The sequence below is a fragment of the Anomaloglossus baeobatrachus genome, chromosome 1, assembly GCF_048569485.1.
Source record: "Anomaloglossus baeobatrachus isolate aAnoBae1 chromosome 1, aAnoBae1.hap1, whole genome shotgun sequence".
Classification (NCBI taxonomy): Eukaryota; Metazoa; Chordata; class Amphibia; order Anura; family Aromobatidae; genus Anomaloglossus; species Anomaloglossus baeobatrachus.
Window position 1 is genome coordinate 976,014,074 of NC_134353.1, and position 19,809 is coordinate 976,033,882.

General features: G+C 51.3%; 1 protein-coding gene across 2 annotated transcripts in view; it reads right to left on the bottom strand.

Moving 5' to 3' along the window:
• LOC142258105 (uncharacterized) overlaps positions 1-19,809 on the bottom strand; it is a 198,804-nt gene that overhangs the window by 145,084 nt on the left and 33,911 nt on the right. For both annotated transcript variants that reach the window (XM_075330580.1, XM_075330573.1), the window contains exon 5: positions 9,952-10,190. In XM_075330580.1, the coding sequence (XP_075186695.1) occupies positions 9,952-10,190 (239 nt within the window). The remainder of the gene's footprint in view (positions 1-9,951; positions 10,191-19,809) is intronic.

Consider the following 19,809-nt stretch of genomic DNA (forward strand, 5'->3'; position numbering starts at 1 on the left):
TGTGTGTGTGTGTCATAGCCCTGAGCACGTGTGTGTGTCACAGCCCTGAGCACGTGTGTGTGTGTGTGTGTGTGTCACAGCCCTGAGCACATGTGTGTGTGTGTCACAGCCCTGAGCACGTGTGTGTGTGTGTGTCACAGCCCTGAGCACGTGTGTGCGTGTGTGTGTCACAGCCCTGAGCACGTGCGTGTGTGTGTCACAGCCCTGAGCACGTGTGTGTGTGTGTGTGTGTGTGTCATAGCCCTGAGCACGTGTGTGTGTGTGTGTGTGTCACAGCCCTGAGCACGTGTGTGTTGTGTGTGTCATAGCCCTGAGCACGTGTGTGTGTGTGTGTCACAGCCCTGAGCACGTGTGTGTGTGTCACAGCCCTGAGCACGTGTGTGTGTGTGTGTGTCACAGCCCTGAGCACGTGTGTGTCGTGTGTGTGTGTCACAGCCCTGAGCACGTGTGTGTGTGTGTGTGTCACAGCCGAGCACGTGTGTGTGTGTGTGTCACAGCCCTGAGCACGTGTGTGTGTGTGTCACAGCCCTGAGCACGTGTGTGTGTGTGTGTGTCACAGCCCTGAGCACGTGTGTGTGTGTGTGTGTGTGTGTGTGTCTGTCATAGTCCTGAGCACGTGTGTGTGTGTGTGTCACAGCCCTGAGCACGTGTGTGTGTGTGTGTGTCACAGCCCTGAGCACGTGTGTGTGTGTGTGTGTGTCACAGCCCTGAGCACGTGTGTGTGTGTCACAGCCCTGAGCACGTGTGTGTGTCACAGCCCTGAGCACGTGTGTGTGTGTCACAGCCCTGAGCACGTGTGTGTGTGTGTGTGTGTGTGTGTGTCACAGCCCTGAGCACGTGCGTGTGTGTCACAGCCCTGAGCACGTGCGTGTGTGTGTGTCACAGCCCTGAGCACGTGCGTGTGTGTGTGTCACAGCCCTGAGCACGTGTGTGTGTGTGTGTGTCACAGCCCTGAGCACGTGTGTGTGTGTCACAGCCCTGAGCACGTGTGTGTGTGTCACAGCCCTGAGCACGTGTGTGTGTGTCACAGCCCTGAGCACGTGTGTGTGTGTGTGTGTCATAGCCCTGAGCACGTGTGTGTGTGTCACAGCCCTGAGCACGTGTGTGTGTGTGTGTCACAGCCCTGAGCACGTGTGTGTGTGTGTGTCACAGCCCTGAGCACGTGTGTGTGTGTGTGTCACAGCCCTGAGCACGTGTGTGTGTGTCACAGCCCTGAGCACGTGTGTGTGTGTGTGTGTCATAGCCCTGAGCACGTGTGTGTGTGTCACAGCCCTGAGCACGTGTGTGTGTGTGTGTCACAGCCCTGAGCACGTGTGTGTGTGTGTGTCACAGCCCTGAGCACGTGTGTGTGTGTGTGTCACAGCCCTGAGCACGTGTGTGCGTGTGTGTGTCACAGCCCTGAGCACGTGTGTGCGTGTGTGTGTCACAGCCCTGAGCACGTGTGTGCGTGTGTGTGTCACAGCCCTGAGCACGTGCGTGTGTGTCACAGCCCTGAGCACGTGTGTGTGTGTGTGTGTCACAGCCCTGAGCACGTGTGTGTGTGTGTGTGTCACAGCCCTGAGCACGTGTGTGTGTCACATCCCTGAGCACGTGTGTGTGTGTGTCACAGCCCTGAGCACGTGTGTGTGTGTGTGTCACAGCCCTGAGCACGTGTGTGTGTGTGTGTGTGTGTGTCACAGCCCTGAGCACGTGTGTGTGTGTGTGTCACAGCCCTGAGCACGTGTGTGTGTGTGTGTGTGTGTGTGTGTGTGTCATAGCCCTGAGCACGTGTGTGTGTGTCACAGCCCTGAGCACGTGTGTGTGTGTGTGTGTGTGTCACAGCCCTGAGCACGTGTGTGTGTGTGTCACAGCCCTGAGCACGTGTGTGTGTGTGTGTCACAGCCCTGAGCACGTGTGTGTGTGTGTGTGTCACAGCCCTGAGCACGTGTGTGTGTGTGTGTGTCACAGCCCTGAGCACGTGTGTGTGTGTGTGTGTGTCACAGCCCTGAGCACGTGTGTGTGTGTGTGTGTCACAGCCCTGAGCACGTGTGTGTGTGTGTCACAGCCCTGAGCACGTGTGTGTGTGTGTCACAGCCCTGAGCACGTGTGTGTGTGTGTGTGTCACAGCCCTGAGCACGTGTGTGTGTGTGTGTGTGTCACAGCCCTGAGCACGTGTGTGTGTGTGTCACAGCCCTGAGCACGTGTGTGTGTGTGTCACAGCCCTGAGCACGTGTGTGTGTGTCACAGCCCTGAGCACGTGTGTGTGTGTGTGTGTCACAGCCCTGAGCACGTGTGTGTGTGTGTGTGTCACAGCCCTGAGCACGTGTGTGTGTGTGTGTGTCACAGCCCTGAGCACGTGCGTGTGTGTGTCACAGCCCTGAGCACGTGTGTGTGTGTGTGTCATAGCCCTGAGCACGTGTGTGCGTGTGTGTGTCACAGCCCTGAGCACGTGTGTGCGTGTGTGTGTCACAGCCCTGAGCACGTGCGTGTGTGTCACAGCCCTGAGCACGTGTGTGTGTGTGTCACAGCCCTGAGCACGTGTGTGTGTGTCACAGCCCTGAGCACGTGTGTGTGTGTGTGTCACAGCCCTGAGCACGTGTGTGTGTGTGTGTGTGTGTGTGTCACAGCCCTGAGCACGTGTGTGTGTGTGTCACAGCCCTGAGCACGTGTGTGTGTGTGTGTGTGTGTGTCATAGCCCTGAGCACGTGTGTGTGTGTCACAGCCCTGAGCACGTGTGTGTGTGTGTGTGTGTCACAGCCCTGAGCACGTGTGTGTGTGTGTCACAGCCCTGAGCACGTGTGTGTGTGTGTGTGTCACAGCCCTGAGCACGTGTGTGTGTGTGTGTGTCACAGCCCTGAGCACGTGTGTGTGTGTGTGTGTGTGTCACAGCCCTGAGCACGTGTGTGTGTGTCACAGCCCTGAGCACGTGTGTGTGTGTGTCACAGCCCTGAGCACGTGTGTGTGTGTGTCACAGCCCTGAGCACGTGTGTGTGTGTGTGTGTGTGTCACAGCCCTGAGCACGTGTGTGTGTGTGTGTGTGTGTCACAGCCCTGAGCACGTGTGTGCGTGTGTGTGTCACAGCCCTGAGCACGTGCGTGCGTGTGTGTGTCACAGCCCTGAGCACGTGCGTGTGTGTGTCACAGCCCTGAGCACGTGCGTGTGTGTGTCACAGCCCTGAGCACGTGTGTGTGTGTGTGTGTGTCACAGCCCTGAGCACGTGTGTGTGGTGTGTGTGTCACAGCCCTGAGCACGTGTGTGTGTGTGTGTGTCACAGCCCTGAGCATGTGTGTGTGTGTCACAGCCCTGAGCACGTGTGTGTGTGTCACAGCCCTGAGCACGTGTGTGTGTGTCACAGCCCTGAGCACGTGTGTGTGTGTCATAGCCCTGAGCACGTGTGTGTGTGTCACAGCCCTGAGCACGTGTGTGTGTGTCATAGCCCTGAGCACGTGTGTGTGTGTCACAGCCCTGAGCACGTGTGTGTGTGTGTGTGTCACAGCCCTGAGCACGTGTGTGTGTGTCACAGCCCTGAGCACGTGTGTGTATGTGTGTGTGTCATAGCCCTGAGCACGTGTGTGTGTGTCACAGCCCTGAGCACGTGTGTGTGTGTGTCACAGCCCTGAGCACGTGTGTGTGTGTGTGTCACAGCCCTGAGCACGTGTGTGCGTGTGTGTCACAGCCCTGAGCACGTGTGTGCGTGTGTTTGTCACAGCCCTGAGCACGTGCGTGTGTGTGTCACAGCCCTGAGCACGTGTGTGTGTGTGTGTGTCATAGCCCTGAGCACGTGTGTGTGTGTCATAGCCCTGAGCACGTGTGTGTGTGTGTCACAGCCCTGAGCACGTGTGTGTGTGTGTGTGTGTGTCACAGCCCTGAGCACGTGTGTGTGTGTGTCACAGCCCTGAGCACGTGTGTGTGTGTGTGTGTGTGTCATAGCCCTGAACACGTGTGTGTGTGTGTGTGTCACAGCCCTGAGCACGTGTTTGTGTGTGTGTCACAGCCCTGAGCACGTGTGTGTGTGTGTGTGTGTCACAGCCCTGAGCACGTGTGTGTGTGTGTGTCACAGCCCTGAGCACGTGTGTGTGTGTGTGTCACAGCCCTGAGCACGTGTGTGTGTGTGTGTCACAGCCCTGAGCACGTGTGTGTGTGTGTGTGTCACAGCCCTGAGCACGTGTGTGTGTGTGTCACAGCCCTGAGCACGTGTGTGCGTGTGTGTGTCACAGCCCTGAGCACGTGCGTGTGTGTGTCACAGCCCTGAGCACGTGCGTGTGTGTGTCACAGCCCTGAGCACGTGTGTGTGTGTGTGTGTGTGTCACAGCCCTGAGCACGTGTGTGTGTGTGTGTGTGTGTGTGTCATAGCCCTGAGCACGTGTGTGTGTGTCACAGCCCTGAGCACGTGTGTGTGTGTGTGTGTGTGTCACAGCCCTGAGCACGAGTGTGTGTGTGTGTCACAGCCCTGAGCACGTGTGTGTGTGTGTGTGTGTCACAGCCCTGAGCACGTGTGTGTGTGTGTCACAGCCCTGAGCACGTGTGTGCGTGTGTGTGTCACAGCCCTGAGCACGTGCGTGTGTGTGTCACAGCCCTGAGCACGTGTGTGTGTGTGTGTGTGTGTGTCATAGCCCTGAGCACGTGTGTGTGTGTCACAGCCCTGAGCACGTGTGTGTGTGTGTGTGTGTGTGTCATAGCCCTGAGCACGTGTGTGTGTGTCACAGCCCTGAGCACGTGTGTGTGTGTGTGTGTCACAGCCCTGAGCACGTGTGTGTGTGTGTGTGTCACAGCCCTGAGCACGTGTGTGTGTGTGTCACAGCCCTGAGCACGTGTGTGTGTGTGTGTCATAGCCCTGAGCACGTGTGTGTGTGTGTGTGTGTCACAGCCCTGAGCACGTGTGTGTGTGTCACAGCCCTGAGCACGTGTGTGTGTGTGTCACAGCCCTGAGCACGTGTGTGTGTGTCACAGCCCTGAGCACGTGTGTGTGTGTGTCACAGCCCTGAGCACGTGTGTGTGTGTCACAGCCCTGAGCACGTGTGTGTGTGTGTCACAGCCCTGAGCACGTGTGTGTGTGTGTGTGTGTCACAGCCCTGAGCACGTGTGTGTGTGTGTGTCACAGCCCTGAGCACGTGTGTGTGTGTGTGTGTGTCACAGCCCTGAGCACGTGTGTATGTGTGTGTGTGTGTCACAGCCCTGAGCACGTGTGTGTGTGTGTGTGTGTCACAGCCCTGAGCACGTGTGTGTGTGTGTCACAGCCCTGAGCACGTGTGTGTGTGTGTGTGTGTGTGTGTCATAGCCCTGAGCACGTGTGTGTGTGTGTGTGTGTCACAGCCCTGAGCACGTGTGTGTGTGTGTCACAGCCCTGAGCACGTGTGTGTGTCACAGCCCTGAGCACGTGTGTGTGTCACAGCCCTGAGCACGTGTGTGTGTGTGTGTGTGTGTGTCACAGCCCTGAGCACGTGTGTGTGTGTGTGTGTCACAGCCCTGAGCACGTGTGTGTGTGTGTGTGTCACAGCCCTGAGCACGTGTGTGTGCGTGTGTGTCACAGCCCTGAGCACGTGTGTGTGCGTGTGTGTCACAGCCCTGAGCACGTGTGTGTGCGTGTGTGTCACAGCCCTGAGCACATGTGTGCGTGTGTGTCACAGCCCTGAGCACATGTGTGCGTGTGTGTCACAGCCCTGAGCACGTGTGTGTGTGTCACAGCCCTGAGCACGTGTGTGTGTGTCACAGCCCTGAGCACGTGTGTGTGTGTCACAGCCCTGAGCACGTGTGTGTGTGTCACAGCCCTGAGCACGTGTGTGTGTGTCACAGCCCTGAGCACGTGTGTGTGTGTCACAGCCCTGAGCACGTGTGTGTGTGTCACAGCCCTGAGCACGTGTGTGTGTGTCACAGCCCTGAGCACGTGTGTGTGTGTGTCACAGCCCTGAGCACGTGTGCGTGTGTGTCACAGCCCTGAGCACATGTGTGCGTGTGTGTCACAGCCCTGAGCACGTGTGTGTGTGTCACAGCCCTGAGCACGTGTGTGTGTGTCACAGCCCTGAGCACGTGTGTGTGCGTGTGTGTCACAGCCCTGAGCACATGTGTGCGTGTGTGTCACAGCCCTGAGCACATGTGTGCGTGTGTGTCACAGCCCTGAGCACGTGTGTGTGTGTCACAGCCCTGAGCACGTGTGTGTGTGTCACAGCCCTGAGCACGTGTGTGTGTGTCACAGCCCTGAGCACGTGTGTGTGTGTCACAGCCCTGAGCACGTGTGTGTGTGTCACAGCCCTGAGCACGTGTGTGTGTGTCACAGCCCTGAGCACGTGTGTGTGTGTCACAGCCCTGAGCACGTGTGTGTGTGTCACAGCCCTGAGCACGTGTGTGTGTGTGTCACAGCCCTGAGCACGTGTGTGTGTGTGTCACAGCCCTGAGCACGTGTGTGTGTGTGTGTGTGTGTGTGTGTGTCATAGCCCTGAGCACGTGTGTGTGTGTGTGTGTGTCACAGCCCTGAGCACGTGTGTGTGTGTGTGTGTGTGTGTCACAGCCCTGAGCACGTGTGTGTGTGTGTCACAGCCCTGAGCACGTGTGTGTGTGTGTGTGTGTGTGTCACAGCCCTGAGCACGTGTGTGTGTGTGTCACAGCCCTGAGCACGTGTGTGTGTGTGTGTGTGTGTGTGTCATAGCCCTGAGCACGTGTGTGTGTGTGTGTGTGTCACAGCCCTGAGCACGTGTGTGTGTGTGTCACAGCCCTGAGCACGTGTGTGTGTGTGTCACAGCCCTGAGCACGTGTGTGTGTCACAGCCCTGAGCACGTGTGTGTGTGTGTGTGTGTCATAGCCCTGAGCACGTGTGTGTGTGTGTGTGTGTCACAGCCCTGAGCACGTGTGTGTGTGTGTGTGTCACAGCCCTGAGCACGTGTGTGTGTGTGTGTGTCACAGCCCTGAGCACGTGTGTGTGCGTGTGTGTCACAGCCCTGAGCACGTGTGTGTGCGTGTGTGTCACAGCCCTGAGCACATGTGTGCGTGTGTGTCACAGCCCTGAGCACGTGTGTGTGTGTCACAGCCCTGAGCACGTGTGTGTGTGTCACAGCCCTGAGCACGTGTGTGTGTGTCACAGCCCTGAGCACGTGTGTGTGTGTCACAGCCCTGAGCACGTGTGTGTGTGTCACAGCCCTGAGCACGTGTGTGTGTGTCACAGCCCTGAGCACGTGTGTGTGTGTCACAGCCCTGAGCACGTGTGTGTGTGTCACAGCCCTGAGCACGTGTGTGTGTCACAGCCCTGAGCACGTGTGTGTGTGTCACAGCCCTGAGCACGTGTGTGTGTGTCACAGCCCTGAGCACGTGTGTGTGTGTCACAGCCCTGAGCACGTGTGTGTGTGTCACAGCCCTGAGCACGTGTGTGTGTGTCACAGCCCTGAGCACGTGTGTGTGTGTCACAGCCCTGAGCACGTGTGTGTGTGTCACAGCCCTGAGCACGTGTGTGTGTGTCACAGCCCTGAGCACGTGTGTGTGTGTCACAGCCCTGAGCACGTGTGTGTGTGTCACAGCCCTGAGCACGTGTGTGTGTGTCACAGCCCTGAGCACGTGTGTGTGTGTCACAGCCCTGAGCACGTGTGTGTGTGTCACAGCCCTGAGCACGTGTGTGTGTGTCACAGCCCTGAGCACGTGTGTGTGTGTGTCACAGCCCTGAGCACGTGTGTGTGTGTGTCACAGCCCTGAGCACGTGTGTGTGTGTGTGTCACAGCCCTGAGCACGTGTGTGTGTGTGTGTCACAGCCCTGAGCACGTGTGTGTGTGTGTGTCACAGCCCTGAGCACGTGTGTGTGTGTGTGTGTGTCACAGCCCTGAGCACGTGTGTGTGTGTGTGTCACAGCCCTGAGCACGTGTGTGTGTGTGACCAGGGCTAGAAGACGCCATGCCAGATGACGTCAGATAAGAAGACCCCATGCCAGACGACATTAGATGATAAGAAGATGCCATGCCAGACGACATTAGATGACAAGAAGAAGACACCATGCCAGACGACATTAGATGATAAGAAGAAGACGCCATGCCAGACGACATTAGATGACAAGAAGAAGACGCCATCATGCCAGACGACATTAGATGACAAGAAGAAGACGCCATGCCAGACGACATTAGATGACAAGAAGAAGACGCCATGCTAGACGACATTAGATGGCAAGAAGAAGACGCCATGCCAGACGACATTAGATAGCAAGAAGAAGACGCCATGCCAGACGACAGGTGACAAGAAGAAGACACCATGCCAGACGACAGGTGACAAGAAGAAGACACCATGCCAGACGACAGGTGACAAGAAGACACCATGCCAGACGACAGGTGACAAGAAGACACCATGCCAGACAGGTGACAAGAAGACACCATGCCAGATGACAGGTAACAAGACACCATGCCAGATGACAGGTGACAAGAAGACACCATGCCAGATGACATCCGATGATGACTGGATCTGTTTTGTATAATTTTAAATGTAGGGAAGTATAATGTATTTTATATGATTATCAGTCACGGCCTACCATAACATGAATCCACATTATATTGTTGAACATACAACATGAATAATGCAAAATTGATTATTATTGTCATCGAAATTAATCCACTATCGCCAAAGAAGGAAAAAAGATCTGATATCTTAATGATTTATTAATTTATTTTGAGGATTTAATGTAAATTTGCCCTTCAAAGGGGGAATTGTAAAAACATTAAATAATTCATAATACATCTGATAATAATAGTACTTATAGAAATTAATATTTTGAGTCTGAATTGAATATAGATAAATGCTGACAGTCTTGTCTATATAGATTTATCTGGAAACTTCTAGTGAATTACCTCATGCGTTCAGCAGAGTCTCCCTATATGGCTTTTAAACAGCTGCATTGGAAACACACACACACACACACACACACACACACACACACACACATACACACAATGACACTTCTCTGGTGGGGCACTTCTCACTCGGAGGTCACTTCACCCACTCGAGGGTCGCTGCTGAAGGAACACATGCTGGCCAGGTCTCGCATGTCACTATGGCTTAACCCATTCAGGATCCAGGGAAAGATGAATGAAGAATAAGACTTCTACTGATTTAGTAAAGAAATGGACTATTATTGAACTCATCACAAGCTTTTCCTTTCTTAAACTGATGTAATGAACTCTATTTTTGTCAATCATTTTTACTCAATATAAAATACATCTATTTATTTTTACATTTTTGAAGTCTATTGTTCATGCGTCTCATCACGTATTTAAAGAAAAATATATGCAGGACATTTACATTTAACATGAGCGGAGCACGCCGAGGAGGTGCGGGTGAGCGGAGCACGCCGAGGAGGTGCGGGTGAGCGGAGCACGCCGAGGAGGTGCTGGAGAGCGGAGCACGCCGAGGAGGTGCTGGAGAGCGGAGCACGCCGAGGAGGTGCTGGAGCGCGGAGCACGCCGAGGAGGTGCTGGAGAGCGGAGCACGCCGAGGAGGTGCTGGAGAGCGGAGCACGCCGAGGAGGTGCTGGAGAGCGGAGCACGCCGAGGAGGTGCTGGAGAGCGGAGCACGCCGAGGAGGTGCTGGAGAGCGGAGCACGCCGAGGAGGAGCTGGTGATCAACAGTGTAAAAAATGGCAGAGACATCTAGGAGAAACAATAGGGAGTAGTGGCCACTGGATTTTGCTGTTAATAGATCATTTGAGACTTTGGTGAGGGCTGTTTTGGTGGAGTGTAAAGAGCGGAAACCAGATTGTAAGGGATCTAGAAGCGAGTTTTCAGAGAGATGGCGGTTATCCGAGAGAGGACAGAGCGTTCCAGGAGCTTAGAGATAAAGGGGAGATTAGAGACCGGTCTGTAGCTACCAGTGCAGTTCTGGTCAAGGGAAGGGTTTTTTTAAGTAGAGGCTACAGCACATGTGCAGTTAGTGGTCATGTGTAATGTTCTCTACACTCCCCTCAATCTTATAACATGACACATGTCAGTCAGTCGATTGTTTAGATCTCACCTTCAGGAAACCTCTGGCCACCGCTCGGCTCTGCTGCCCATATTCAGAATAGGTGATCTTCTTCCACTTATCAGCTTCCCTCACACACAAGGCCACCTTCTGTCCATGCCTTAGGACTGCCTCCGAGAAAAACTGCGCCACTGTGAGGGGGCGACGAGCTGCTGGTCCAGACGCCTCCATTCTCAGACTGACCACGCCATCAACTCGTGAGCTCCACAGAGACGAGGACTGGTTATGGCCTAGAAAGGACAAGCATCCTAAAGAATACTCTGCTAGGAAAGAGGTCAGAGCAATACACCATGGCATATAATATATATATCCATTACAACACCAAATGAAGTGGAGGAAAGCTTGACTCGCACAATGGAATAGGTCACCACACATCCATGGAGTGCAACGACATGAAGTCTGCCAGGTGGACTATAACTTGAATAGGAGGAAAAATATCGGCACATCCAACGAAAAATAATTTTCTTTCTTTGTCACATGGTATTTAGAAGACCCTGACGCGTTTCCGACGCAAAAGAGAGTCCTTAATCATAGGCCGGCCACATAGACATGCAGGACCACAGGACAGGAGAAAGACCGGGGGACTCTGGTTATAAGCAGCAGCAGTCAATGTCAGGCAGCAGCTGCAGAAGCTAACAACATTGTAGGGTGAATAAAAAGAAAATTGTGTGATTCAATGTAGTAGAACATCCAGTTTTGGGCTCCACATTTTTACAAGGATATTGAGAAGTTAGAATCAAGTCAAAGACAGCAACTAGAATATAACTGGGAGGCCTCCCCTTCCCCCCCTCCGGTGACGCGACGCCTCCCCACCCCCCCACCCCCTCCGGCGACGCGAGGCCTCCCCCCCTCTTTGGCAACGCGAGGCCTCCCCCCCCCCTCTTTGGCAACGCGAGGCCTCCCACCCACCCCCCCCTTCGGCAACGTGAGGCCTCCCACACCATCCCCCCCCCCCCCCTTCGGCAACGCGAGGCCTCCCCCCCCCCCCCTTCGGCAACGCGAGATCTCCCCCTTACGGGGGACTCTAGTGCATTCTGGGAACAAAAGTTGCCATAAGCTGAGCGATTGCTGGGATTAGCCGGATGTCGCTGCTTTGAGGACATTGCAAAACCACATGCCGCTTGCTTTCCTACACTGGGACAGTGGATACACAGGAGGAGGAAAAAAAACAAAAAAAAAACAACAAGAACATTTATCTGAATTTAAGAGCCGCATGGACAAGGTGAAACCCACATGGTGAGCTGCAATACATGCTACATGTTCACGCATCTACCAGGCAAAAAAGTCAATTTCAACAGCCTCAAATGTAAACTAGTGGCCCTAATATTAGAAAAGCTGCAGAGAAGAAAGAACAGCGACACTGAAGCTCATTACAGAGGGGAGAACGAAGCAGAAGCAACCAGGACATGGAAAGGTGGAAAGCTTCAGAGCCCCTGCAGAGGCCGAAAAATGGCTACACGTGACCAGAAGGAGCCGGTGGATCACAATGCAGTCACCACCCACATATCTCAGGAACAGTTCTCAAACCCTCATAAAGAAGAACGAAAATGGCACAATTCAAGAAGAGACCATTCCAACAAAAGAAGAAAGAAAAGTCACCCAGAAACACTCAGGAGCTTCAAAAAAATAGTGTGCCTAGTGTAAAATAGCAACCGGCTGCATTGTAAATGCCAGGTATGGACCACAGAAAAAAACTGTAAACCTGGAAGTATTCACAGGGCCAAGTTTACAGGGGAGAAATGGGTGGGTCTGGCTATCTACAGACTCCATCCATGGGTACGTCTCAGTTGGGATAATGAGACTGTTTGGCTCATGGCAGGGTGTGAGAAGACGCCTCAGTGTGCGCACTGACAGGAGTCCGTGTCATGAGGCTGCTCAATTCAGGAAAGAAGTATTGAAGCCTCTCGGAAGGGACCCCTGAGACAAGAGAGAGTCAGCTTTGTCTGACCAAGGTCAGTGTCTGGAGGGCTTCAATGCCCCTGAAAGTCCCCTCAAGGGAAGGTAAATCAGTGAGTGAATACTGACCAGGGTCAGTGGAAACTCTGTAGGTGATCCCACAGATAATCGGACTCTTACTGAAGGTTTTTTCTGTTTCTGGTGAAGCTGTATGAAGGCGCAAGTTACGTGACCTGGAGTGCGGTTTACGTGACCTGGAGTGCGGTTTACGTGACCTGGAGTGCGGTTCACATCTTTTAATAAATCGGTTAGACTTTTAATAAGTGCTGTCCTGTGTGCTGCCTCTGAAATGCAGCCGAGTGACCCACCACATGAAGAAAGAAAACTCACACCAGGAAGAAAAAGAGGCACGGAGGCCACTGTTTGCAGGCCAGACTTCCACTTATCCACACGAGAGGTATGCTGCCTTCCAGGAGAAAAGTCAGTGATGTGACCAACAAGATACCAAACCACCCATTCCTACTGATACATGTAGACACAAATGACACCGCAAAACATGACCTACAACTATCTGCAAAGACTGAATCTGGGGAAGAAAGTGAAAGAACTGGATGTGCAGTGTAAAACCTCCATAGTTGGGAAAAATGGGGGATCCAGGGGATTACAGGCCAGTATGCCCAACTTTCATAGCAGGAAAAAGCTACCAGCAAGTTGTCAGGAACATTTGCTGAAGTCCCTGGATGGGAAGGCATTAATTTCCAGAGCTGCACAGCTTTATGACCAATAAATCTTGTCAGACCAACCTGATTTCCTTCTATAACAAAGTCCTTGAATGATTAGAGCAGGGGAATGCTGTGGATATAGTAAATATATGGACTTCAGTAAGGCATTAGATAAAGTATCACATGACATCCTCATTGAGAAAATTATCAAATACGGAATTAGCAAAAAACTAAGATAGCACCGGAGAAAAGAACCAGAGCATAAAACTAAGATAGCACCGGAGAAAAGGACCGGGGCATAAAACTAAGCAATAGCACTTCCGGTTCCGGCGCTGTGATGTGAGGACGCAGGAGACAGAGCTCCGCACCATACCCGGCCGCAGACCGACTTTGAAGGCCCCACAGCTGCTGGAAGAAGCAGGGAACGAGCGTCAGACAGCGGGGGACGCTGGTTCATGGAGCGGTACCTCCTCAGGAGCGGCGGCAGGCAGGCAGGACACGGAGCGGCAGAGGGGGAGAGCGCAGAGCAGGATCCCAAGATGGCAGCTAGCACAAGACATGGAGACCTGCAGGAAGGTAAGCGTTGTATGATAGAGGAGGAGAGGGAGGCGCAGAGTGACAAACCAGCAGCACGGGAGCCCCACCAGATTACAAGCCTGCAAATAGATTACACGTGCCTTGCTGGGGAAGTGGCAGTTTACCTGGCAGATAAGATAAAACCATCCCTGGAGGACATGGTCCGAGCGGCACTCTCCTCCATACCGGAGCAGATTACACAGCAGGGAACCAGACTGTCAGAAATCGAGCAAAGGCTCTCTGACACAGAGGATGAGATGGCAACGCTGAAGGGACAATTGCAGGAAGTGATAGCAGGGTCCCAGGCTATGAAAGACAAACTGGAGGATTTGGAAAATCGCTCCAGAAGGAGTAATTTAAGACTTTTCGGTCTGCCAGAATCTATAACCATGAAGCAGTTGGACAGCATATGTGAGTCAGAACTCCCCAAAGTGCTGGGCCTGACACACAGATGCAGGGTGGAAAGAGCACACATGGTGGGGCCTATAAGAGATCAATCAGACCAATTGAAGGCAGCAGACAGGGAGGATGGCACAGGGCACCTGGATCAAACAGACCACGCCAGGTAATAATAAAATACTTGGAATATAAAGACAAGGAGGAGCTCCTGCGAGCGTTCAGGGGACGGAGAACCCCACTATTGATACATGGACATAAAGTGTTAATTTTTGGAGACTATTCAGTGGAGGTTACCTGCAAACGGAAGGAATTTAGTAAAATCTGCACTGAACTATACCGCAAAAATATAAAATTCCAATTGCTATACCCGGCAATGCTGAGGGTGACAACAGGATGGATCCCTGTTTATAACCAAAGATTTGAAGGAGGCAGGGAGGTGGATGGGAGGCCTCGAGAAGGGGGAGTGCCCGAGGAGAACAGGAGAGAAGCGGAGTGGAATGCCTGGAGGGAGAGAGGAAGAGGATCGGGCAACGAGACAGAGTGACTGGATGTAGGGAGAGAGGGGAGAGATTGACACTCGGAGAGCCCCAAAGCTCAAAGACCATCGACACACAAGTCTACACAGCAGAAGAAAGGGGACACTTGAATGAAAGTTCAGGAAGATCTGACATCTACTGAAGGGCAATGACATTTTTTTTGGGGGGGGGGTGATGGAGCCTAGAGGACGTGTTATCACTATTGCCTTGATTTGGGAACGAGATTTACCGGCACCTTCCCTCCTGCCTTGACCCCGCCCCCCCCTTTTTTTGTCTTCTCTTCTCTTTTCCTTTCCCTCTCTCTATGCCATCTCTTTCTATATAGCGATCCTATTTCCTCCCAAGCGTTGAGGTAGTGGGAGACTCCTATGTCCATGGGGGTCTTTGTTCTGCTTTTCCTTCTCGCTATACTAAGGGTACCTTCACACTTAGCGATGCAGCAGCGATCCGACCAGCGATCTGACCTGGTCAGGATCGCTGCTGCATCGCTACATGGTCGCTGGTGAGCTGTCAAACAGGCAGATCTCACCAGCGACCAGTGAACAGCCCCCAGCCAGCAGCGACGTGCAAGCGACGCTGCGCTTGCACGGAGCCGCCGTCTGGAAGCTGCGGAGACTGGTAACTAAGGTAAACATCGGGTATGGTTACCCGATGTTTACATTAGTTACCAGTGTGAGCAGGGAGCAGGGAGCCGCGCACACTGAGCGCTGGCTCCTTGCTCTCCTAGCTACAGTACACATCGGGTTAATTAACCCGATGTGTAATGCAGCTACATGTGCAGAGAGCAGGGAGCCGCGCACACTGCTTAGCGCTGGCTCCTTGCTCTCCTAGCTGCTGTACACATCGGGTTAATTAACCCGATGTGTACAGCAGCTACATGTGCAGAGAGCCGGAGCCGGCAGCACAGGCGGCGTGAGAGCTGCAGAGGCTGGTAACTAAGGTAAATATCGGGTAACCACCTTGGTTACCCGATGTTTATCTTGGATACAGCTTACCTCAGCTGCCAGACGCCGGCTCCTGCTCCCTGCTCGCTTCATTTGTCGCTCTCTTGCTGTCACACACAGCGATCTGTGTGTCACAGCAGGAGAGCGGCTTTGAAGAAAACGAACCAGGGCTGTGTGTAACGAGCAGCGATCTCGCAGCAGGGGCCAGATCCAGTGTCACACACAGCGAGATCGCTAATGAGGTCACTGCTGCGTCACAAAAAGCGTGACTCAGCAGCGATCTCGGCAGTGAGCTCGCTGTGTGTGAAGCACCCCTTACTATAGACCGGCGCATACTCCTCTAATAAGGTTGATTCTTGGCGAATATCATGCATAGATAATGGGAGAGGAGATACTGAATGATGAAAAGAGTGTTAATTAAGAGGGCTGTATATAACATGATTGCTAAAGGATCAAGAGATAACACATGGGAATATACAACTGGCTGGGGATGGTCTGCGGAGGAGAGAGGATCACAGAAAAAATGGAAGTATTATGGAAAATGACTAAAGTTGGGGGGCAGGTTAAAGGGTTTGTAGTTGTTAAAGGGGTTGGGGTGAATGGGTGGGTTCAGGTAAAACACCGTCACAGGCAAGAAAGAAATCTGAAGGAGATGTCAAGACACGCACACGAGAGAACACATAGCGACGTAAAATACATGAGAGACTGGGAAAATGGTTACAATTGTAACATGGAACGTGAAAGGTTTGAAGTCTCCACATAAGCGCATGATGATCTTACGACACCTTTAACAGACTGAAGGTAGATATCGAAAGCAATACATCAGAGATTTGGGGCCATGGCAGGTTTTAAACTGAACAAGGCGAAATGTGAAATATTGTTTCTGAATGAATGAACCATGCCATTTCTGAAAACCTTTGGGATAGGGGATAACATGTGTGGGATACCGATAGCAAGAGCCCACCTTAAATACCTGGGGATCCAGATGGGACGCCAGCCTGCCTCGATTTATGAACTAAACTATACAGCATTGATAAAGAAAATAGCGCGGGAATTAAAGCTGTAGGAGGGGCTGCGCTATCCCTGCTAGGTAGAAACCACCTCTTAAAAAGGATGAGTTTCTCGAAACTGTTGTATCCGATGCAGACTATTCCTAGATTAGTGAAGCATGCGGATGTAAATAGACTGAATAAAGCATTTACAAGCTTCCTATGGAGGGGAAAAAGACCAAGAATTAGGGCGGAAAAACTAATGCTACCACTGGAAAACGGAGGAATCAAGCTACCAAATGTGAGCGGCTACAACCTCACATGCCTAATGAGACATGTCATAGACTGGCTGAGGAAGACAAATAGCTATTCTGACAAAGATAGAAAGTGAGTTCTGCAGACCTTGGGACTTGGGGGCAATACTACACACGTCACTAGCCAATATTCCGAGGAACATTAAACACTCCCTGTATGTAGAGATAATGGCGTGGAAAGCAGTGAGGAAAAAATGTAGCCTAACCTGGCGAATCTCCAAATACCTAAATATCTGGAACTTCCCGGAATTCCCAGCAGGGAGGGAAAATAAGCAATTTCTAGAATGGAGAAATAAAGGGATTGGAGGGGTGAAGGATCTGCTCCATGAAACGGAACAGAGATGGTTATCATATCAGGAAATAGTGACCAGGTACGGGCTATCTCCATTCCAAATCATACAATACAAGCAGGGAGAAAAGGGAATAATGGGGTTACTGAGGGATGTGAAAAAGGAGCAGGTAATGAATGAGATGGACCAGTTTATCATGAGGGAGAACCAGGAGATTACTATCTCCTCACTATACAAAGATTTGAGGGAAGCATTAGTTCCATCGCACTCTGACCAGGTCTGGGGAGCATGGGCACGGCAATTGGAAGACACAGAAGCAGGGGATAAGATATTACAGGGATGGGTGAGGAAGGAGGTGATTAATGAGGGATGGAGGGACACACAATACAGGTTAATACATAGAGCAATCTATGGCTTTAACATCCCAAACAAGCAGAAGGTGGATAAACTAGATCACTGCCCCAAATGTAAAAGGCCAAAAACGGATCTATACCATGGGATCTGGCAGTGTCCAGAAAGCCAGAAATTTAGGGGAAGGATACGGACACTTATAACCAATATTTGGGAAGTGGAAGTGGAAATGGACCCATTGTTGTGGATCTTCCATTATAGGAACAAGAAGAAGGAAGAAGCAAGAGATAAACAGGGGATCATGATACCAAGACTGTGCACAGTGCAGCTATGATAGGTAAAAAGGCTTTACTGCGCAAATGGCTCGAGGGGAACGTTCCATCGGATGAAGAGGTGCTGGGACAGATTAAATTGTTGCTCAGAATTGAGCAGTTGGAAGCAGAAAGAAACAAGGATGAACGAACGGGTACATTTTTAAAAAAAAATGGAGGAGATTCGTAGTACAACAATGTGGGGAGGCAGAAATACGAACAATAATATCCCCTTTTACTCTAATACGGAATGGTATTTGCTGGAAGACATTCAAGGTACACTGGGAAAGCTGAAACTACGTACACAACGGAGACATGATAGTAGGGTGAGATGATTCTCTCAGAAAAGTGGGGTCTCTATCGGGTGATAAATTATAGAGTTATATGTTTTCGCGTGACTTGACCACGGTGTTTATGTATTAAACTGTTTGGGAGGGGTACACTGGGAATATATGGGTAAACCGGAAAGGTGGATTATTCCTTGTTATATTGTTTGACCTGATGTAATGAGTATGAAAACTGAAATAAAAAGGTGTTTAAAAAAAAAAAAAAAACTAAGCGATAGCACCGGAGAAAAGGACCAGAGCATAAAACTAAGATAGCACCAGAGAAAAGGACTGGAGCATAAAACTAAGCGATAGCACCAGAGAAAAGGACTGGGGCATAAAACTAAGCGATAGCACCAGAGAAAAGGACTGGAGGATAAAACTAAGATAGCACCAGAGAAAAGGACTGGAGGATAAAACTAAGATAGCACCAGAGAAAAGGACTGGAGGATAAAACTAAGATAGCACCGGAGAAAAGGACCGGAGCATAAAACTAAGCAATAGCATCGGAGAAAAGGACCGGAGCATAAATCTAAGCAATAGCATCGGAGAAAAGAACCGGAGCATAAAACGAAGTGATCGCACCGGAGAAAAGGACTGGGGCATAAAACTAAGCGATAGCACCAGAGAAAAGGACTGGGGCATAAAACTAAGCAATAGCATCGGAGAAAAGGACCGGAGCATAAAACTAAGATAGCACCAGAGAAAAGGACTGGAGCATAAAACTAAGCGATAGCACCAGAGAAAAGGACTGGGGCATAAAACTAAGCGATAGCACCAGAGAAAAGGACTGGAGGATAAAACTAAGATAGCACCAGAGAAAAGGACTGGAGGATAAAACTAAGATAGCACCGGAGAAAAGGACCGGAGCATAAAACTAAGATAGCACCAGAGAAAAGGACTGGAGGATAAAACTAAGATAGCACCGGAGAAAAGGACCGGAGCATAAAACTAAGCAATAGCATCGGAGAAAAGGACCGGAGCATAAATCTAAGCAATAGCATCGGAGAAAAGAACCGGAGCATAAAACGAAGTGATCGCACCGGAGAAAAGGACTGGGGCATAAAACTAAGCAATAGCACCAGAGAAAAGGACTGGGGCATAAAACTAAGCAATAGCATCGGAGAAAAGGACCGGAGCATAAAACTAAGCAATAGCACCAGAGAAAAGGACTGGGGCATAAAACTAAGCAATAGCATCGGAGAAAAGAACCGGAGCATAAAACGAAGTGATCGCACCGGAGAAAAGGACTGGAGCATAAAACTAAGCAATAGCACCAGAGAAAAGGACTGGGGCATAAAACTAAGCGATAGCACCAGAGAAAAGGACTGGGGCATAAAACTAAGCAATAGCATCGGAGAAAAGGACTGGAGGATAAAACTAAGATAGCACCAAGGAAAAGGACTGGGGCATAAAACTAAGCAATAGCATCGGAGAAAAGGACCGGAGCATAAAACGAAGTGATCGCACCGGAGAAAAGGACTGGGGCATAAAACTAAGCGATAGTTTTATGCTCTGGTCCTTTTCTCCGGTGCTATCGCTTAGTTTTATGCCCCAGTCCTTTTCTCCGGTGCTATCACTTCGTTTTATGCTCCGGTCCTTTTCTCCGATGCTATTGCTTAGTTTTATGCCCCAGTCCTTTTCTCTGGTGCTATCTAAGTTTTATGCTCTGGTCCTTTTCTCCGGTGCTAAGATAGCACCAGAGAAAAGGACTGGAGCATAAAATAAAGATAGCACCAGAGAAAAGGACTGTGGCGTAAAACTAAGCAATAGCATCGGAGAAAAGGACTGGAGGATAAAACTAAGCAATAGCATCGGAGAAAAGAACCGGAGCATAAAACGAAGTGATAGCACTGGAGAAAAGGACTGGGGCATAAAACTAAGCAATAGCATCGGAGAAAAGGACTGGAGGATAAAACTAAGATAGCACCGGAGAAAAGGACCAGAGCATAAAACTAAGCAATAGCATCGGAGAAAAGGACCGGAGCATAAAACGAAGTGATAGCACCGGAGAAAAGGACTGGGGCATAAAACTAAGCAATAGCATCGGAGAAAAGGACTGGGGCATAAAACTAAGCGATAGCATCGAAGAAAAGGACTGGGGCATAAAACTAAGCAATAGCATCGGAGAAAAGGACTGGAGAATAACTAAGATAGCATCGGAGAAAAGGACTGGGGCATAAAACAAAGATAGC